At 41.9% G+C, this 23,068-nt stretch overlaps 1 protein-coding gene across 4 annotated transcripts in view; it reads left to right on the top strand.

Annotated features, from left to right (window-relative positions):
• Positions 1 to 14,884, top strand: part of zfyve28 (zinc finger, FYVE domain containing 28) — a 193,076-nt gene extending 178,192 nt beyond the window's left edge. For 2 of the 4 annotated variants that reach the window (XM_063049567.1, XM_063049570.1), the window contains 2 exons: positions 6,117 to 6,220; positions 9,859 to 14,544. In XM_063049567.1, coding sequence (XP_062905637.1) covers positions 6,117 to 6,220; positions 9,859 to 9,990 — 236 coding nt within the window. In that variant the 3' untranslated portion in view covers positions 9,991 to 14,544. Of the gene's footprint in view, positions 1 to 6,116; positions 6,221 to 9,858; positions 14,545 to 14,739 lie in introns of those variants that run through there. The other 2 variants (XM_063049568.1, XM_063049569.1) reach the window with 2 other exon arrangements.
• Positions 14,885 to 23,068: the final 8,184 nt, after the last annotated feature.

Below are 23,068 nucleotides of genomic sequence, written 5' to 3' on the forward strand. Positions count from 1 at the left end.
CATTCTTTCTCTCACTCTCCTTTTTCTCCCTCTGTCCCTCTGAATATACCTCTTGCCCATCCTCTGGGTCACCCCCCCCCCCGTCTTTCTTCCCGAACCTCCTGTCCCATGATCCTCTCGTATCCCCTTTTGCCTATCACCTGTCCAGCTCTCGGCTCTATCCCTCCCCCTCCTGTCTTCTCCTATCATTTTGCATTTCCCCCTCCCCCTCCAGCTTTCAAATCCCTTACTCACTCTTCCTTCAGTTAGTCCTGACGAAGGGTCTCGGCCTGAAACGTCGACTGCACCTCTTCCTATAGATACTGCTTGGCCTGCTGCGTTCACCAGCAACTTTGAAATAAATATTTTGTGTTGGTTACTCAGAAGAGAATTAAATATAAGGTTGTAAGTTCCAGCTTGGATTTGCTATCTCTGTAGAATGATGTCCGGAGTAATAGTATGCTGGATTGTGAACTTTAATGCATCAAAGTTTTTTTTTGTGGTGGTTTAAAATTATTTTGGTTGCAAACTCATAAGTTACAATAGGTACTCCTTGAGCATAAGACATGTAATTGAAGTTACTTGGACCTGAGTGACCTGTGAGTGGCAGGTGTTGGATTGGAAGCTTGGGCTTTCTTTGGAAATTGAAAGAAAGGTCACCCATGTATGTGCACTGTGCCACAAAATTCACTTTGGTGAATGAAAATTGAAATTTTGCATGGTACTCATAGACTCGTATATTGAGTTGTGCTGAAGATTAGTTATTACCTGAACCGTACCACTTTCTGAATGCTTGAGTGGTTTCCAATACCTTGGGCATGCAAAGCAAAATAAAAAAATATAAGAAATATGAAATAGAAGTTCTAATAAAAATCATCTTGAAATGTTATAAGATAATAAGTCATAGAGCAGAATTAGGCCATTCGACCCGTGAAGTCTATTCTACCATTCCATCAGGGCTGATTTATTAATCCATTTCAACCCGATTCTCCTGCTTTCTCCTGTAACCTCTGCTTGGCCTCCAACAGCTATCTGTGGAAGTGAATTCCTCCTCATCTCTGTTCTAAATGGATGTCCCTCTATTCTGAGACAATGCCCTCTGGTGCTAGAACCCCTACTAAAGGAAACATCTGCTCCATGTCCACTCAAGACCTTTCAATATTTGATAGGTTTCAATGAGATGCCCCTCATTGTTCTAAACTCCAGTAAGTACAGGTCCTGAGCCATCAAGTATTCCTCTTGTGTTAATCCTTTTATTCCCAGAATCATTCTTGTGAACCTCCTCTGACCCTCTCCAATGCCAGTGCATCTTTTAGATAAAGGACCCAAAACTGCTCACACTACTCCAAGTGTTGTCTGAAAAATGCCTTATAAAGCCTCAGCATGACATCCTTGTTCTTGTATGCTAATATTGCATTTGCCTTCCTTACCACCAATTCAGCCTGCAAGTTAACCTTTAGGGAATCCTGCACAAGGACTCCCTACTCTCTTTGCAATTAAAGTTTCTGAATTCACTCCCCATTTAGAAAATGGTCTATGCCTTTATTCCTTCTACTAGAGTGTGTGACAATACACTTTCCCACATTATATTCCATCTGCCACTTCTTTGTCTATTCTCCTGATACTACCATAAGATAAAGGTGCATAATTGGGCTATTTGGCCTATCGAGTCTTTTCTGCTGTTTCATCTTGGCAGATCCAGTTTTCCCCTCAGCCCCAATCTCCTGACTCCTCCCCATATCCCATCATGCCCTGACCAATCAAGAATCTATCAACCTTTGCCTTAAACATACATAAAGATGGCCTCCGCGGCTGCCTGTGGCAAAGAATTCCACAGATTCACCACTCTCTGGCTAAAGAAATTCCTCCTCATCTCCATTCTTGAAGAATCCCCCTCTATTCTGAGGCTGTGTCCTCTGGTCTCAGACTCTCCCACCGTAGGAAACATCCTCTCCACATACACTTGTTCAAGGCCTTTCACCAATTGATACATTTCAATGAGGTCGCCCCTCATTCTCCTGAATTCTAGTGAATACAGACCCAGAGCTATCAAACACACTTCAGATGACACACCATTCAATCCTGGAATCATTTTCGTGAACCTCCTTTGAACTCTTTCCAGTTTCAGCACATCCTTTCTAAGACAAGGGGCCCGAAACTGTTCTCAATACTCCAAGTGAGACCTCACCAGTGCTTTATAAAGTCTCAACATTGCGTCCTTGGTTTTGTATTCTAGTCCTCTTGAAATGAATGTAACATTGTATTTGCCTTCCTCACCACAGACTCAACCTGTAAATTAACCTTTAGGGAATCGTACACAAGAACTCCCACGTCCCTTTACGTGTCAGTTTTTTATATTCTCTCTCTATTTAGAAAATAGTCAACCTTTTCATTCCTTCTACCGAAGTGCATGACTGTACACTTTCTGACACTGTATTTCAACTGCCATTTCTTTGTTCATTCTCCTGATCCAAGTCCTTTTGTAGCCTCTCTACTTCCTCAAAGCTACCTGCCCCCTCCACCTATCTTCATACCATCTGCAAAGTTTGCAACAAAGCCATCAATTCTATCATCCAAATCATTGACATACGGTATAACGTAAAAAGCATCTGTAGCACAGACCCCTGTGGAACACCACTCGTTGCTGGCAGCCAGCCAGAAAAGGCTCCTTTATTTCCACTCTTTGCCTCTGGCCAAACAACCACTGCTTTACCCATGCTGGAATCTTTCCAGTAATACCGTGGGCTCATAGCTTATTGAGTAGCCTCGTGTAGTACATTGACGAAGGCCTTCTGAAAATCCAAGTACACAACATCAATCGATTCTCCTTTGTCTATCCTGCTTATTATTATTGCAAAGAATTACAACAGATTTGTCAGGGAAGAATCTCCCTTGAGGAAACCATGCTGACTATTGCCTATTTTATCATGTGCCTCCATGTACCTTGAGACCTCATCCTTAATAATCGACTCCCAACATCTTCCCGACCACTGAGGTCAGACTAAGTGGCCTATAGTTTCACTTCTTCTGCCTCTTTCTTCTTGAAGAGTGTTGTGACATTTGCAATTTTCCAGCCTTCAGAACCATCCCAGAATCTAGGGATCATTACTAATGCCTCCACGATCTCTTTGACACCTCTTTCAGAACCTTGGGATGTACACCATCTGGTCTGGGTGACTTGTCTACCTTCAGACCTTTCAGTTTCAGGAGAACCTCCTCTCTCTAGTTATGGTAACTTCACACACTTCATAACCCCTGACACCTGGAAATTCCACCTTACTGCTAATGTCTTCCACAGTGAAGACTGATGCAAAATACTAATATAGTTTGTCTGCCATTGTCTTGTCCCTCATTACTACTTTTCCAGCATTGTTTTCCAGTAGTCTGATGTCCACTCTCACCCCTGAGAATATTAAAATAGCATAAGCCTGTTTTTTAGAATGCTATTCAAAATAAATCCACGAGCAAGCAAGTTCGCCTACATTTCACATTTGCTTCAAGCATTTTCATCTTTTGAAGAAATGTAATCTTACCACAGGCTGTCAAGCAAGTAGTTTAAAGAAGCTTCAGGTCTCCTGCTTGAAACTGCAATTTCCTGTAGGGTTCAAAGGCAGTGTAGCAGATGGAACATGGAAAGGAAAGCAATGGCAAAGTTTTGTTCACTTCCCACTAACTCTTCAGAACTGGTACATAATTAATTGAAACAAATGCATCAAATGCTGGAGCAACACTCATCAGGTCCTCATGAAGTGTCTCGACCCAAAGCATCAACTGTTTATTCCCCTTCATAGGATGCCACCTGACCACTGTTCCCTCTAAGCTGTGCGGGTGTGTGGCTGTGCAGTAATTGAAACGCTCCTGCAGGCAGAGCCTTTGTTGCCATGCTGGTGGAATTTTCTTTTATATAAAGAATATAATCCTGAAATTATGATAATTTTATCATTATGCTAATATAATTTTGAAATTGTTAATATAATTGTGAAATGCCCTGTAATTAAGTGTTAATGAATATAATCCATAAATTTTCTGAATAATAAACGTACCACAGCATTTGCTTTCAAACATTTTAGAGCTTCAACGTATTTATATTGTCAGTGTTTCAAGTTATGACACTTTACAATGTGACACTAAACAGAATGGAAGTCAATAGGACTTGGAGGTGCCATTGATTGAATGACAAAGCAAGAGGTCTGCTTGCATCTATAAATTCTGACGTCAATACTGCACATATTTTTCATTCATTTAATGTGTCTGATCACTTGGATAATAGATTTCCTGATGGAGTTAAGAGAATGGCAAACTTTTGTTGACCCTGTTGCTGTTGCCAAAGCAACAAATTTTGAATTTGGAAAAAATGTTGTATGACTGACAAAATAATACTCAGCTACTATTCCAAGCTATGACTAAAGCATTCCCTCAAAAATATCACAGCTATACTGTGATTTCAAATTTGTCCTTTCTGAGAAAGTTAATAGTTCAATTAAAACTTTCACTGATACTGTGTGTTGAATTACATTCTTTGAAGCGAAGAATCTGAAGAACTGTCAATTCTTGTTGACATCGTTGGAACATTTCAAGCTTCTCGTGCTGACTGCAAATATGGATTCGGTCTTCTAAATTCAATCAAATGTAAATCCAGGAACAGACTAGAAGTGGAACATTTGAATGATATAACGAGGATTAAGACTTATCTTTCATCTGGATGCAAAATTAATCTGGACAGTTTTTATAGACAATTGATTTGTAATAAAGACAATGAGAAAAAGTTTAACAATGTAAAAGATTTCATTATATCCTTCAGTAATAGATAAAATCATAAAATGTGATATTTCAATTCTCATTCTAAATATTCATACTATGCATAGTACAAAATACATTTAAAGTGCCATGCAGTTTTAAGGCTGTAATTATAGGTTTAAAAAATTTTTTAAAAAAATATTCCTGCTGAAAGCAGTGGTTGGTCTGCGCGGCTGTTTACTTTTTTAAAAAAAGGATCATTGTGCCCTTGCTGAGTTCCTGAGTAATACACACAAAATACTGTAGGAACTTCTTTGTTCCTCTAGATTTCCAGCATCTGCAGAACCTCTTGTGCTCAGAAGATGTGAGAAGCATGTCAGGTAGCATCTGTGGAAGAAAAGTGGGCGCTATTTCAGGACAGAAACCTTTCATTGGGGTACATGGAAAAATAATAGTTTTAAATTATAGGAGGGGAGAGAAGGATAGGACAAAGAGGATTTCTCTGATAGGATGAAACTGGAGTTATAAACTATTTATAATTGATTAACAAAGAGGAACTAACACAGGTGACTGACATTCATCTGGGCACGTTACAACTTTCAGGACTCTGTTGAATTCAGCAATTTCTGAAATGGCCTTTTCTGCCAAAAGGGTGAAGCCTTGAGGATATTATATCTCCTCTTTCTCTCATCCCACTCCCCTTCTCTGCAAGTTATAACTACTTTGTTTTCTCTTTCCCAGTTTAAGTAGTGATCTTTGACTGGAAGCTTTAACTCTGTACCTGCCTGACTTGCTGAGTAGTTCCAGCTTTTTCTGCTCTTTAGATTTCCAGTGTCTGCCTTTTTTTTAACCAGTTACTACAGAATTAATTGAGGTGATTCATTGTCTATTGTGCAGTCCAATCCTTTTTTTCCCTTGGAGCATTATTAATATTTTTCTTGCATGTTGTTAAAATTGAGCAGTATTATTCTACCACGTTTAAAAATCACCAAATCTTACCAGTAGAGCTTACAGCAAGCTTCTGTTCCTGTGGACTATTTATAACCCAAACATTTTGCAAGTTCAAAATGTGGCCAGCTGGCAATACGAGACCGACCAAGGGCATTCAATTCAGCCATTCAGATTTCTTTGAGAAGAGGCGGTGATTTTGCCACAGAGTTTCACATGGCCGAGGGTGCCTGTTCTGCGGCTGACAAATTCATCCATATCCATCTCACAAAAGTCTGTTTGGGCTGGGTACAAGTTTGGAGGGGGGGGTCATGTATAGGGTCTGGGTACAGGTCAGGAGGCCCTAACCTTGGGAGAATCTGTTGGTGGTGCTGCAGCAGGAGTTGGTGACTTACAGTTGCATGGCTGTGTGAATAAACGTCTCTGAAGTCTCCACTTTCAATGTTTGGCAGATCCTCCAGAATGGGTGCCGGATGAAGCCTGCAGCTACTGCACAGCGTGCAAGGCTCCATTCACTGTGATTCGAAGGAAGCATCATTGCAGGAGCTGTGGAAAGGTATAGTTATTGATGCACTGGGATTGGTGATGACATTTAATGCAGGAATTCTGCACCTTTAAAGTGTGTAGTGCACCTTATTGAGGAATCCCCAAAAAAAAGTACAATTCTGTTTGACTTGGTCTATTATTGGGTCTGTGTTCCTGGAAGTGATGATGATTGAGAAGTGACTGACTTATGCTGTGATGTCACTATCCAAAAACTGCTGGAGAAACTCATCGTCTGGAAGGAAATAGGTAGTGAAACCCCTCAGGTAGAGGTGAAAAAACCCATACAGTCATGGGGGAAACTCCTACACTTCACACACTGCAGAGCTGCAGAGGGTTGTAAACTCAGCCAGCTCCATCATGAGCACTAGCCTCCCCACCATCGAGGGCGTCTTCAAAAGATACTGCCTCAACAAGGTGACATCCATCATTAAAGGCCCTCACCATCCATTCCTCCATTGACAGCAACTCCTATGACACCACTGGCACCAAACTATATCGGTTTTTGTCATTCCTTTGGATTAATCAGCTCTGTGGAGAGGAGGAGCCTGCTTCACAGGCATCAGCTCTCTCCCCTTATCATGCTACCCTGGCTTGTGTATTGACTTCAACAGCTAGGATGCAACATCCATGGTTGATCCCGGCCAGCGGAGGCCATCAACATCACCCAGGATATGCCTTCTTCCCATTACAACCCGACAGAAATCTGAAATGTTTTAGGAACGGCCTTTTCCGCTCTGGCATCAGATTTCTGAAAGATCCATGAGTACTACCTCGCTATTTGCTCTTTTTGCACTAATTTACATTTTTATATTTTTACTGTAACTTGTAGTTTTGCACTATGTTGCTGCCTCAAAACAACACATTTCACAACGTATGTCAGTGATGGTAAACCTGGTTCTAATTCTGGTTCACAGTACTGGAAGTCAGAATCAGACCCGTGTTATAGAAGCTGCGATACAAACAGCGCCGCATTACTCTCCCACCTTCTGCTTATGATAATTTTAAATTGCTCTTGACATTTAGAGCTGATTGACAGCTAGTAAATTGATCTTGAGTCTGGGCTTGCAGGTAAAAGTGGTAACTTGGCAAATACCAAGTTTTGTCTGAACTGAATACTTAAAGGAAGTTTAGAGTTGAGGCTATTTTATGAGCCTGAAAGCTAAATATGATGCAACAACAATCCAAGTAGTAGGGATCTCCCCCAGCACAGAAATAGAAAGAAGGGGATCTACAGCACACTGTTGTTTTAATGTTAATTTTGCTGGACACTGAGTAAAATATATGGAGCTTGCAGTCTTTGATGAAAGTTTGGCGTGTGATTTCTGAGGGGGAAATATCTGTTGTAATGGAATGGGTATTTAATAAACAAAAGCATGAATAAAATGGAGGTTATAACTTCTATAGGAGGAAATCTGGAGAAGGTACTTTATAGTGAGAATGTGGAAAATGTCACCGCTAAGAGTTGTTGAGGTAATATCAATGTGTTTCTGAACAGCAAGTTAGGTGTAGGAGGTTTAAAAAAACACACACAAGAACAGAAGAAAATCAGAGGCCACTTGGCCCTTTTACTCTATCGTATCATTCAATATCTTCATGGTTGATCTATGCTGGTCTTAACTCCTCTTCTGTGCCAGTTACTCATCACTCATTGACCTTACAAATATTTATCTTATCTCCACCTAAAATATACCCGGTGATCTGGTCTCCACCAACCCCAGGAATAGAGAATTCCAGAGATTTTCTACCGGCTGAGAGAAGAGATTTCGAAGATTACAACGATGAGCTGGGTTGAAGTAGCAATTGGTGTGCATAGACCATTTGGCCAAATGGCATAATATCTGTGGAGATAGTTCAGTGTATGAACCATTCATTTGCCCACAACTTCTTTCTAGTTTATCAAATCTTATCGTCAGCTCTAGAAAAATTAATTAAATCCTTACTGAAAGGGAAAATAGAAGAGCACAGGAGGCAAAGTATAATAATGAATAAACATGAATTTTCAAAGGGAAAATTTTGTTCATTTAATCTTGAATTTTTTTTAGGACAATCAGAGTTGACCATGGTATTGCAGTGGGCATAATTTATATAGACCTAAGCCCTTTAAGTTGCTGCACGATAAGCCACTGAGTGCTGCTGAGCAACAGAACAAACTCTCGACTGAGTGGAGGGGGTAATGTTCCTCAACAAGCATTCACGCTGTGACCATTTGATCACAATTTACAACCATAATTTTCACTCCTTACACAGTTTCAGAACTGTCAGATGATGATAAAATGGGCAGAGGGGAACACAGGAGAACTACAGTAAATCGGAAGAAGACACTTGTAAACTAAGCAAATGATTGATGTGCAATGTCTGACACAGATAGGTACAAAGTAGCACACTTTGGTGAGAAGAATAGTGTTGAAGATGTCTGTATAGGTGGTGTAAGAAACCAACGTCTTGCAACAAGCTAATACCAATCACCAAAGCATTTTAGAAAAATCAAACCAAAGGTAAGGATTTATTTCAGAGGGAGAGAATTGAGAAGTAGAGAAATGAACCTGTATCAACCTTTGGTTAGATCACATTTAGACTCCTGTATACAGTTCTGTTTCCCATGTTATTAAAACAGCAGAACTGATCCTGAGAAAATTTACAAAGATGATACCAGAAATGTGACAGTAAATAAATCAGAAAGGTCTAAGCAGTGACATTATATAGAGCTTAAAACATGCCAAGTTTTTTGATAAACCAGTTGCAAAATAACTCCACTCTGGCCCGTCACGATGCTTCTGCCATCAATAAGAAGAGCTCAAGTAGAGAATCCCACTTTGACCTATAGTGGTCAAAGTAAATATATTATCAAGGTATGTAAATGTCACTCCATACTACCTTGATATTCATTGCCTTGCAGGAATTCACGGTAGATACAAAAAAATAGAATCAATGAAAAACCACATACAAAGATGGACAAACAATAGGTATCCATTAGTCTTGTGAGACCATGGATTTGCGCCTTGGAAAGTTTCCAGGGCGCAGGCCTGGGCAAGGTTGTATGGAAGACTGGCAGTTGCCCATGCTGCAAGTCTCCCCTCTCCTCACCACCGATGTTGTCCAAGGGAAGGGCACTAGGGCCGATATAGCTTGGCACCAGTGTCGTCGCAGAGCAATCTGTGCCTTGCTCAAGGACACAACACGCTGCCTCAGTTGAGGCTCGAACTAGCGACCTTCAGATCACTAGACCGACGCCTTAACCACTTGGCCACGTGGCAAACAACCAATGTGCAAAAAGGCGAACTGTGCAAGTACAAGAATAATGGATGCTGCTTTCTTGTAGGAGCACTGCATGTAGATGTGCTCAATGTTGGGGAGGACTCTTCTGTGATGGACTACATCATGTCCACAACTAGTGTTGTCATTGTGACAATCATGACCATGGGATTAATTAAAGTGAATAAGTAGATGCATTTCAGGTGGGGGGTGATGGGGCTGCACTTGAGGGAGAGGGGAACAAAGGGTTATGCTGAATGATGAAGAAAAAGTGGAGGATTTCAACTGAGGCTTAAATGCTGATGGTCTGGTTGGGCTGTATAATTGCAATCTGATATTCGGCTGTTAACCTTATTTTGTACATGTATGAAGTTTAAATGCCTTTTCATTTAACAGATCTTCTGCTCACGTTGCTCTTCTCATTCTGCTCCCTTACCTCGATACGGTCAGATGAAGCCAGTCCGAGTCTGCACACATTGCTACATGTTCCACGTGACCCCCTTCTACAGTGACAAAGCTGACATCTGACATTACTGAGTGGCCTCTCTGCTTCTGGCGCACTTCGATTCTATCTTCATGGTCACAGCGGATGTTAAATGTCACTAATTAGATGAGCTGGCATCATTTTTGGTTGGAATGGAAATTTGGATGGGCCTTTCTAGACAAACATACAAGTAGTATATCTGAAAGATATGTTAACTCCCAGTCAAAATTTTTGTACTGTCTTTTCAAATACATTTTGATAATGAGCTGGTGTAAAGAGTTACTGAGCTTCCATACCTGTTCTGCCATGTGATGATCTTCCATGGTTTTATATCAGAACTTAAGAATGCTGTAAACTGCAGGTGAGAAAAAGTTGCTTGGGGAGAGCTTTCTGAGTAATCTGGGATATGAAAATTCCTATTTTCCTACATTAAGGATACTTTGTATTGTAGGGATCATCATCAAATTGAGGCAGAAATAATTTGAAACTTTAACCATACTGCTTAAGCAAAGTTAGTCCTCTTTCCTGTTGGGTAGCAATGTTGATCTTGTTCTGATTGCTGTTCAGCAGAACCACATGTTGACCTGAATCATTTCCTCAAAACATTCCTGTTGGGTTTGGTGGTTTAAGTTTAAGTATCTTTTTTGTTTTGCTTGATGTTCTCTTCTGTATTTGACGAGACGGCTTGGTGTCACACAGTTGGTAACCAGGTGCCCCCGGTATTAACGCGGGGGCGTTGACTAGGCATCACTCTGTAGTGGTAATGTTAGCGGCTAGGTGGACCATGAACCTCTCGAGATGGCAACTGATGCTTGCTGTCTGAATAAGTAGCGTCAAAAGGTGTTTATCTGCATCATATACATTTTCTTAAATAGGAAACCAGCCTCTTGGTGTTTTGAATTATTGGTTCACTTGGCATAATCTTGAACTCCTATGTATCTAAACAATTTGCATTGCTTTTGATAACAGGTACCAAAACCATTTGAGTCTCAATGTGGGAGGGTGGAGATTTAGAGAAATCCACTACTACTCCCTCCCCATATAATTCCTCCCACTCTGTCACAAAAATGGGTCCAGTAAAACAAATAACGATGTTCTTGCAGTCAGGAGCGGCTTACAAATTAATAGAGAATTAATCGTGGGAAGCACTGTACAACATTTGGGCGGTGACTTTTCCCATCAAACCCTAATGGAGCTCTTGTTCTGATCTGAATGTTAGTTTGCTCCACATATTAAATTAACCACCCTCTGAATTTATTCTCTGAGCCATTTCCATTGCAAAGCGAAAAAGGAAATAAGCAGTACTTGGCATAAGACTGGCAATGACTGGGCAACAAGAGAATTTGTGGGAATTAATTACAATTCAGCAAATCAGTAATCAGTTTACTAGTTATAATAGAAATAATTGCACGAGTCCAACAGATGTGAAGCTGAAATGATTTATAGAAAGCACATCAGAATTTAACATTGTGAGAGGGACCAAAAAGTCTTCTACTTGAGGTAACATTATCAACACTTTGTAAAGCCCTGACGTTGGAAGAGAATTTTAATCTTTTCAAAAGCATGTAGCTCCTTTCTCAAACCATGTTTGGATAATCTTGGCTGTTTTATATTGGGTGGTGGGTAAACTTTATGAATCATAGACTTGCTGCAGTTGACTAAATAATGATCCTCTCCAGGATCTTTGGAAGGAGGAGGTGTGTTCACTTCCAGATTAAATGTTTTTATTTTATTTCTAGCTATTCCATTTTTCTCCACTCCACTTTAAAAATAGTCTGTTATCCCAAAGTAAAGGTTGATATTTTCCATATTTCTGATCTAGGTCATGAGCATTATGAAAATTATACCTTCTTCAGAGAGTGCACAACATTCTTTGTGACAAATTCAGAGTTTGAAAACAGTTTCCCAAATTTCTTTGCATTCCCATTCGTGTCTCTTCTTCCTTTTTACCATGCATAAATCCCAACAAAGTCACAGTAAGATAATTTATGAATGTTTGCCTTCTCTCCTGAACATGTCTTGTGAGTTGAACAAGAACTATTGAGAAGGGAAGAGTAAGGAGCTTACACTTCCAGATTGATACCTCTTACTGGGCTTCTGCATTTCTTGCCTAGTATTTGCAACTTCCCTCTCATCACTTACCAACTACCCTGTTGATGGCTGCTTTTTTTTGTAGAGACTCTTGTTGTTCAGAATCATTGTAGGTTCTTCCTCGTGGGATATCAATATGTTGTAAATAGCTGTTTCACTATTGACACCCTGTTAGAACTTATTTGAGAACACAACCTCTAATTAATAACCAATAAAGTTAGAGCACAGAACGAATGGAAAAACCACGCCTGCTGCTATACTAAAGGTTTAAACATTCACAAGCTGTTGGCAGGGTCTGGTTCTCTTTTTGTATCAAAAATGCATTTAGGTTCCCATTTTGTCAAAATTAATTACTGACTAACTTTGAATTTTGAACTAGGTAACTTTGAATTTCCTCAGTTACCAGAACAGAAGCAGAAAAACTAAATTCACCTAAGGGAAATTTGTCCCAGATTGCGTAGAGCAGCCAGATTCTGAAGGCAAGCAAGGGAACAGTAGAGTGTGTGGGGAAAAACATCAGCTGGTCAGGTGAAGTGAGAAACAAGGTTACTGTTTTAGGACAAAGACCCTTCATTCATGGAGACAAGGGTCGAGTGACCATCACCCACTAGCATGAATATTACTTACCAGTTTCATGTTGTTCCATGATTGTGACCTACGCAATTATACACCATTAATATAATTAAACTGAATAGAGTGTGTTTAGGTGCCAGGATGTACTTTGCAAGGACCAGTAATTAGTGGCATTTATATTTTCCCCTGGGAATACTTAGAGCCATATAATTTGATATTCAGGTAAGTGTAATGACTAATAACCGGTGCCAGTTAAACAGAAAGTATGTAAATGTCCTGTAATCTCTTTCTGAGTTAGCTCTGCCTTATTCCCTTTCCCTGCCATTTTGAGATATATCCTTTTAACTTGCAAATGGTCGTCTTACTACATTTTACCTACAGTAAAACATTCCATCTTATGGAAGATATTCTGTAAAGGTGATTCCATTAGCTTGTGGTGATCTTCAGGCAATGCTATTAATCTATCAGTCACTAAGAACATGCTTACTATTTGCCCTTTTAAAACAAGAAGTGTAAACCTCATTAAGAACTTTTCCCCTTCGTTGATCTCTATCTCACAGAGAAAACGCCAGGTTTTTGAGGACTCTTTCCTGATGAGGAGAACCTCTTATCACTGGCATCACCAAATCTCATGTACCAGAATGTCCTCCTTTAATGTAGCAAGAATGTCCCCTCCACGTTGGAACACAGTGAGCCATTTTGATTTCTTTTGGCCATATGAAGGTCAGGAACATTCTGGGTTTGATGATGCTGTTTTCTGCTGCACTCTAAAGGGTTGTGAATCCTTAAGTTCTGTGACCTGTGGCACTTGGGTCAGATCACGCTGTAGGCTGATGCAAACTGGTTATAGGATCGATTGGGAGAGTTTCTGATGAATGCAATTCACTGACTGCTGTGAAATGCATGAGAAGGTTTGAACCAAGGTGAATCGATCAATTCTGTCCCTCATTCAAGTTGCCTTGTCACTTTAGGCCGTGCAGTGTGTTGGAACGTAATTACAGCAAGTTGTAAAACTGGTCTTTCATTCAAGCCATTCTGATGTTACCTCCCTCTGTACGAGGAAACAGCTCTTCTCCCTTCCCAGAGTCTGCTGCAAACATTCAATCTCCAGCCAAACCCTCAGTGGTGATGAGATTTGGGTCTCAGCAAATGTTCTTAACAATAGCAGCCAGTTAAAGGAAGAACGGAAGTTTAGAGACAAGATTCAATGAGTTCTGGTGATGTAGTCACACTGGGTGTCTTTTGTGTACCTTCCCCATTCCAGATCAGATTGATTCAAGCAGCAAACCCTCAGCTCGCTACCCTTTGCTTTAATTGCTGAATGGAGACAATACAATTCAATTTCCCTGCTTAATTGCCAGTGCTGCCCGTCTGCCTGTTTATTGCAGGTCGGATGGCCCAGCAGAAGTTGGGGCGTGTGTTGCTATGGCCCAGTGTGGCTGTGCTTAGCGAATGAACACTATAGGAAAGCCACCAAATTGATCGCACATCGATGCTATGTGAATCAAGCTTATAATCTCAGGCTTCACTTGAATACATTGCAATGCATTTTTACCTTATAGAGAAAAATATTGTAACATAGAGCTTTTCTAAAGGAAAAACAATGTATAATAACTTTGATTATAAAATGCACAAAGTTTTTCTCTGTATAATTCGAATTGTATGTAATGGATTGTAAACTATTTATTCAAGGCTTTCTTGGTCTCATTTTGTAAATGCTCTTACTAAGACATTGGATTATATTGCTGTATGATTTAACTGAAATCTTAAATATAGTAGTTTCATATATGGTACAAATTAAATAAAAATGTAGAGGAGTTTGAAAAGCACAACAAACGTTACATTTTGAATGAATTACTTGCCCGTGGTGAACTGTACAAGCTAAAATGGCGGACTTTTACCTCTGGTATTTCAATAAAATGATTGGCATTTTATCTGGTGTTTTCAGGTGGGGTCGTGAATGTCACAATCTTCATTTAACCCTCTTCAACAGATCAAAATAAATTAAGATGGACTCTTGCACGCGTTCAATTTAAGCAGGGTGATGTAGAAAAAAAAGTAGAAAGTATACTTACTATCAAAGTACATATATGTCACCATATATAACCCTGAGATTCATTTTCTTGCAGGCATTGATAGTAAATACAAAGAAGCACAATGGGGTCAGTGAAAAACTGCACAGAAGTAGGACAACAGCCAATGTGCAAAAGACAACAAACTGCAAATACAAGTAATAATAAATAAGCAATAAATATCAAACATGAGATGAAGAGTCCTTGAAAATGAGTCTATAGGTTGTGGAGTCAGTTCAGTGTTGAGGTGAGTGAACACTGATTCAAGAACTTGATGGTTGAGGGGTGACTGTTCCTGAACCTAGTGGTCTGAGTCCTGAGGCTCCTGTACCTCCTTTCTGATGGCGGCAGTGCAAAGGTATCATAATGGTCAGGAAGACATAGCCTTGATATCCAGGAGGTCAAGCCACAGCCTCCTGAGACTTGTCCTTTGATCTCTGCTCTGGAAATAGTAATTGAAAGATCACATCAGCGTAATGGTTGTAGCAGAAATGAAAAGCTTCTAACTTATCCTGGTCTGCAGTGAGTGTCAATTAATGGAGCATTATCAGCTGCAATTGGGAATCTTCCTGTTACTAAAAGGAAATTTCACCTGGATTGTAGCATCTTCTCCACTGGGGTCAGGGATTTTGCACCCTAGTGTGTCCTGATCTTTATTTCCACATAATGGAGACAGAGATTATTGTAGGTTTTTAGTGCCAACATCCATCAGAAAGTTTGCTGTCACTGCACTGAAGGTCAAAGATTTTTATGTTATTTTAGGGATACAGTGCAGAACAGGACCTTTCAGCTCAATGAGCCACACCGCAGAACAAACACCCACCCTTCCAGCCACAATTAAAACCCACCTAGTCACAGGACAATTTACAATGACCAACTAACGACTGTGCAAGAAACCCAAAGCACCCAGGGTAAACCCATGCCTTCATCAATCGCAGAACAAAGCTGCATTTGATTGGTCTGCAATTTCTTTGTTCCCTAGTAAATTTGCCCTGATCCTGATTGTAAGGAACTTGCATTGTTTACACTGATCATTTTCTTTCTATCTACAGAAGGTTTTGTGTCACTTTGTTTCCTTTAAACTTCTTCATATTTCTATTTCCCTTCCTCTATGAATCTGTTTGATCTCCTTTGCAGAATTCTAGTCTGCTCTCAGCCTACAGATTTGGCACTTTTCCTGCCCGCTTCACAATTCTCCTTCATGGATTTAATACAACTGACTGCATTCCCACATTTTCTGGTAAGTTGTGTGTGGTAGAGGGCTATTGTCAACTTTCTCCATACGTGTTCAATATTCATAGTCATAAGATCATGAGATAAAGGCACAGAACCAGACCATTTGGTCTGTTGGTTCTGCTCTGCCATTTCATCATGGCTGATCAATTATCCCTCTCAACCCCATTCTTCTGCCTTCTCCCCATAACCTTTAACACCCTGAATAATCAAGAACCTATCAACCTCTGCTTTTAATATACTCAATGACTTGACCTCCATATCAGTCTGTAGGCATCATAGTAACGCATCACAGACAGGCTCTTTGGCTCTTTTGCTTGCTGAGTAAGGTTCCTGCACATCTAGTCCCAATTTCCTTCTATGTACCTATCCAAGTGCATCTTAAATAATACCAATATACTTGCCCCAACTACTTGCACTGTCAGCTCATTCCATATACTCAACACCCTCTGTGTGAAAACATTGTCCCTCGGGTCCCTTTTAAATCTTGCCCTGTCATCCTAAACCTTTACCCCCCAAATTTGGTCTCCTTTACCCTGAGGAAAAGAATATTACTGTCCATCTTATTCATGCTTCCTATTTTTAAACATTTCTATAAGGTCATCTGCTCATTCTCCTATATTCCAAATAATAAAAACCTAAACTGGCAAATCTCTCCTTTTAACTCTGGATCTTTGGTCCTGCCACGTTCTTCTAAATCTTTCCTGTCAGCAAAGAAAACAGTGACAATGCAGAAAAGAGGGCTGATGCAGGGTTTCAGCCCCAAACCTGGACCGTTCCTTGAGTGGCCGACCATGGATGTTGCATCCGAGCTGTCTGTTTGATACACGAGCCAGGGTAGTACGATATGGAGAGCAATTTGCTGTCCATGCTCAGACTCCCCCTCTCCACACAGCTGATGAATCCAAAGGAATGGCAGAAACCGATACAGTCTGGCACCGGTGGCACCGCAGGAGTTACCAGTCAGCGTTGAACTCAATGTAGGACTGTCTTGGTAGGAGTCTAGCTCTGGCTTTACTCATGAAGCCTTCTCCATGAATGGATCTCGCCACAAAGCAGCAGAAGTTTGAGATCAGGGTTTTCCTTCTCCGAGATGAGCTGTCAACCACGGCTGACAAGTCCCATCTGCCTGAAGCGATTGGTTTTCAGGGACCAATAATCTGCTTTTGCCCCTTCTGTCAGTAGAAATGATTTTCTGGGCTTAGGAGCCAAGCTGCATGTGAAGGCCATTGGTTGTTGGAGGCTATTTGAGGCACACGCCATTGTAAGCTTAACCCCACTACCTCCCTTGGCTATACCACACACATTCTGAAGGAATTCAGCAGGTCAGGCAGCATCTATTCTATGAAGAGGAATAAACAGTTGATATTTGGGCCAAGACTACTTTAACTCTGGAGAGAAAGAAGGCAGAGACCAAAGTAGGAAGGTGGGAGAAGGAGTACAAGCTGGCAGGTGATAGATGAGATCAGGTGAAGAGGACAGTGGCTGGGGGAGGGGGGATGAAGTGAGAACCTGGGAAGTGAAAGGTGGAAAAGATGAAGGACTGAAAAAAGAATCTGATAGGAGAGGAGAGTGGACCATGGAAGAAAGGGAAGGAAGAGGAGAACTGGGGGGGGGGGTGAGGAGAAGGAGTAAGAGGGGAGTCGGAATGAAAAAAGAAGGGGGCAGGGGAGAAATTACCAGAAGTTAGAGAAATTGATGTTCATGCCATCAGGTTGGAGCCCACCCAAGGGGAATGAGGTGTTACAGAGAAAGTGCTGAGCAGGTAGCTAGTAAAGGGGTATATTGTGAGGTCAAAAATCCCATCTTACTGCACTAGGGGACCATTCCAGTGTCTCACAACAGTGGGATAGAAACCGTCCTTGAGCTTGGTGCTGTGTGCTTTCAGGCTTTCGTATCCCAGTGGGAGAGGGGTGAGGAGAGAATGTTCAGGGTAGATAGGGTCTCAGATTATGCTGGCTGACTCACCGAGACAGTGAGAAGTGTGGGCAGAGTCTCAACTTCCTCAAAGCAATTTCCGAAAGACCCATAGCCAAGACTAGATGCATTTAATTAAATGTAAATCTTCCTGGCATGTGCAGTTAAATCAAAGTGAAATTTATTATCCAAGTTTCAACAGTTAAAACAATTTGGATAGGTATGTAGATGGAAGGAGTAGAAAGCACTATGGTCTGGGTGCAGGTCAATGGGACTAGGTAGATTTGGCATAGACTAGATGGGCCAAAGGGCCTGCTTCTGCACTGTAGTGTTCTATTTATGTACGTATATATTGCCATATAATACACTGAGATTCATATTCTTGCTAGCACTTACAGGAAAATAAAGAAATATAATAGAATTTAGGAAATCAACTTTTAAAGACTGACAACCAACCAATATACAAAAGAAGAAAAAATTGTGCCAATAAAAATTAATACTGAAAAATTCAGTTTTAGCATCCTTGAAATGAGTCTGAAGAGTGTGGAATCAGTTGAGAGTTGTGGTGAGTGAAGTTATCCTCACTGCTTCAGGGTCCTGATGGTTGTAGGGTAAGATGGTCAAAATGCACAACTGCTCCTCCCTGGATGAGGAGGGGGCCTTGACGATGGATGCTGCTTTCTTGTGGCAGTGCTCCTTGTAGATAGGCTCAATGGTGGGGAGGGTTTTGCCTGTGATGGACTGGGCTGTGTCCACAATTTTTTTGTTGGCTTTTCCATTCTTGAACCTTGGTGTTTCCATATTAGGCCAAGATGCAACCTGTCAGGATATTCTTCACTCTGCATCTATAGACATTTACCAGAGTTTTAGATGACATGCTACATTTACACAAACTCTGAAAAAAAAGTAGAGATGCTGCTGTGCCTTCTTTGTGATGGTACCTACAGGCTGGACCCGGGACAATCCTCTTGGGATAATGCCAAGGAATTTCAAGTTACTGATTCTATCTACCTCAGTTCCCCTAATGAAGACTGGCTCATAGACCTTTAGTTTCTTTCTCCTGAAGAAATCAGCTCCTTGGTTTTGCTGATGTTGGGTGAGAGGGGGTTGTTGTGGCACCACTCAACCAGATTTTCAGACAACACACATACAAACTGATTCGTCACCACCTTTGATTTGGCCAACGACAGAGGTGACATCAGCATTGGAACCGCACAGTCATAGGTCTCTTTGCAAACACCAGCACATTTGGTGTTAGTGTCAGCTTAAACCGTCGGTCGGACAGAATTGGGTTGCCCTCGACGACTGCTGTTGCTATGGAGGGAGAGCAGATGGCTACGGGGATCCAGCCTCCCAAGCAAGGTGATAACCGTAAGACATAGCAACAGATTTAGGCCATTCAGCCCAACAAATCCGTTCTGCCATTTGATCATGGCTCATTTATTCTTCCTCTCAACCCCACTCAAAGTTCAAACTAAATTTATTATCAAATTACTTATATGTCACCATATACAACCCTGAGATTCATTTTCTTGTGGGCATTCTCAATAAATCCAGTAACCATAATAGAATCAATCAAAGACTGTGGGACAAGGTTGAAATCTGTTCAATTTAGTTATAAATAATAGTTCAAATAATTTTTTTAAAAAGTTAGAAAAATTTATTTCATGTGAATATCATTTCACATTGAGAAAAGGGATATTATTTGATAAACATACAAATGTGCTTAGTTGAAAACTCTTGAGAATCTGTATGCAGGGTTTTTTTATGGTGTTGAGCACTGAATCTGTCATCGACTTGTAAGGCCTTCAGTCTTCAGCGCGCGATTGATTGTTCCTGCCTGCCAGCGTGCCTGGGGAGGGGGCTGTGCTCATTCCATCAATTGATGCATGAACATAGCGTTTCTATGTTTCATTTGCCAGATCCTTTTTCAGGGGTCCTACAACGTCTTGGAGGCACCACTGAGACTGGGTGTGCAGGTGGACCATCTCCTTGCCAGGTTGAGTTCACCAAGCCCTTTCGTAATCATCCAGAGCAACAGCAGGCCGAGGCAGGGGACTGAGGTGAAGGTGATGGAGCAGAGCACTGCGAATGCTTGAGGCTGCAGGACCCAGTCAGCAGCAGGTCGTCTACAGCCAACACAATTAACTCGCACCACTGGGAAGGGGAAAAGAAAATGGATGTGGTTAGGAATCTCCAAGAAGATATTAGTGAGTGAATTACCTAAAGACAGGCTGGCAGAACTCAGTAGCTTCTTTCAGCTCCCGGGAGAGGACGTAGCTAAGAAAGGACGTTTGTGCCTCCTGCCCCTAATAAGTGACCATCTGGAAAGAGAAGGACTGGGAAATCTGGAGGACAGAGGCAAGTCTGAACTTCTACAGGTTAGAGACAAGTTAAGTGAGTTAGTAGTTGTTACAAATGCTGTGGCTGATGAAACGGAGGAAGAAAACAGAGAAATTACAGTAACCCGCAGTTCGAAACAAAGGTCATCTCCTAACAGGATGAGCTCCAGTGATCTACAGCAGTTAGTTCAGAGGGAAATTGTCCCACCAGCATGGCGCAAGGACTCTAGAATATCTGGTCAGGTTGGTGATCCCAGTCAGAAGGACAAGTTGTTGTTTTCGAGCCTCGTTCACCAGATACAAAGTTCCCTAGACAGAGGCTTTCCAGAGGAGGAGATGGGGAGACGATCGATGCAGTGATTGGAGCGATTACGTCTGGGCTCCAAATGCACAGTTAGTTATCTTGGGGGACTTATCTACCCTTAGACAGATCCTTTGCTCACATTCTCAGGCAACCGAACTGACAGCAGAAGCCGGAGTACGGTACAGAGACGCCACAAACTTTTCTCAATACGTGTTCTTGACCTGAAGCAGGAAGTGCTGTTTGCCCGGCAGGAAGCGGAGCCTGCTCTGAAATCTGATCCCGTCTCAGCACAGAGTATCCTTTTACACACTGTACTCACCGGTTTACAAAGCGATTGCATTCAAAATGACCTCCAGCCATACCTTCTGGATCCCAAAACCTCAGATGAGGTACTCTTAGAGAAGCTGAACACTGCATGTGCAAATGAAGTGGAGAAAAAGAGTAAACAGAAGTCACCCGGGTCAGCTGCACTGCCACTGTTAACTCTGCACAGTCAAAGGAACATCCTGTGAGGGTGAATGTCAGATGGACAGTACTCATACAGACCGAGTGTCACAGTTGAAAACTCTTAGTGAAGACATTGCACAGGTGAAGGAGAAACTTCAACAGCTCATACCTTTGCATCAACAATGCTTTTCAGTTTCAAATTTGGAAACAGGAAATGAGAGTAACTTCTCAGCCGCAGGACCTAGCACACAGTTATCGGCAGCTGCCAGGGTGGGGTACAAAAAGGCCTGAGTCGTCCGTGGGGCAAAGCATCCTCAGGTCTGAACTCCAGAGAGGGCCAAGCATTGAACAAGAGCAGCGGTGGAGAAAGCAAAACCAGTTAACCGAACCGTCTCTTCCTCTTCCCCACAACAACAAAATCTCCCCCCATTTCAGCACTCTGCCACAGAATCATCTGCATTGCCATCTGAAGCCCAGCACCCTTGTCAAGTAGCCCCGTGGGAGCGTTCATTTTTACCGCACCAGCACAGTATCCAGTCCCGATATGTCTGTATCGCAACTTCGTTCACCACAAACTGGGAAGTGTTTCTACTGTCAGCAGAGGGGGTGTGAGGAACCCGGCACCCACTGTTAGAACTGTGGTAGTAGCCAGCGCTACTTAGTGGGATGTAAAGCACGAGGAATAAGACTTCCCAGAGATGATCCTTTAAATTAAGATGGGTTGCTTTTGCGGGTCAGGAAGTAACCGGTGTTACAGAAGCGTCCCACCGATGTGCCAGCTGTGGTAGAGAGGGTGTAACTACAAGGTAAAGTCTCATACTACTGCTCAAAAAAATGTCAGACAGTCCATTGCAGGATCGAGATAAATAAGGAGGGTCAGCCATCCACCAGTGTTTTAGTTTCGCAGTCCCAAGTCAATCAACATTTGTCTGTAATTTCACTGGTGGGCAGACAGTGCTGTGTAGAATGCTACTTACAGGCACGTCGAAGTGAAGCGATATGGGACACGGGTTCACAGGTGTGCACTATAGATGGGCGGTGGAAAACCAGGCACTTACCAGGCGATGTTCTGGAGGCAGTAGGCACACCCGAGGCATTACAGCTGGCAGCAGCCAATGGTGCAAGCATGCCATGTGTAGGATGGGTTGAGATCGCTTTCAAATTAGCTTTGCCTGGTGCAAAAGAATTGATCATTCCAGTTCGGAAAGGCAGACCTCTACCCCATCCCATCACTGGATTCAAGGTGATTGAACAGATAATATAGGAGAGTGAGAAAAGACGGGACGGGAGGACTTCTGTATGAAACAGGAAGAGCTGCATTCCCTTGCCTGAAGAGAAGCAAAATCAAGGCACTTATCAATCTGATGAGCTTTCAGAATCCCCGTGAGTGTCGAGTAAAGACAGCAAAGGAGAGAGTTAACATACCAGAACGTACAATGACACAAGTTCAATGCCATGTACAGTCTCCATTTGTGAGAGAAGACAAAGTAATGCTCTTTGAAGCAGGAGTGAGCCCACAGTGGACAGAAGGCCTTGAACTGTGTGACACTCTGGTAACACTCGAGGGGCGCAGATCCGTACATTGTTATTGATGAGCACAACATGGCGGTGTGCTTGCTGAGGAGACAGTGCTTGGGACGGTACAACCAATTACGTCCATGTTCCTTGTCACTGCGCGAGAAGGTGCCGTATTCAACCCAGCCACTCGACACCAAATAGAGGATGATAAGGGTGAACTCAACTCTGATTTATGGGATCCCCTGTTGATGTGAGCCACCTAAATATACAACAGCAGCAGATCGTGAAAGAGATGCTACGAGAAGAATGTCACTCCTTTTCAAAATTGGACAATGACAGGGGATGTATCAGAGGTTTGTAGCTGAGCATCTCTCTTTCAAAGATGGGGAACCGTTGCCCACTCTTATATTTCAGTTCCAAAACCCCTCTACAAGGAAGTGAAGGATTACTTGCATGACTGAATTATCATGGGTGGATTGAGATATCTAACTCGCCTCATGCTTTGCCAATCGTGTGTGTCAAAAAGATAGAAGCCTTTGTCTCTGTATTGATTATAGGGACCGTAATAGACCTGACCACCAGCCTACTCCATGAGTGCAAGATGTTATGGGCAGCTTAGGGGGTA

Source organism: Mobula hypostoma, chromosome 5 (assembly GCF_963921235.1).
Source record: "Mobula hypostoma chromosome 5, sMobHyp1.1, whole genome shotgun sequence".
In the NCBI taxonomy this organism is placed as follows: domain Eukaryota; kingdom Metazoa; phylum Chordata; class Chondrichthyes; order Myliobatiformes; family Myliobatidae; genus Mobula; species Mobula hypostoma.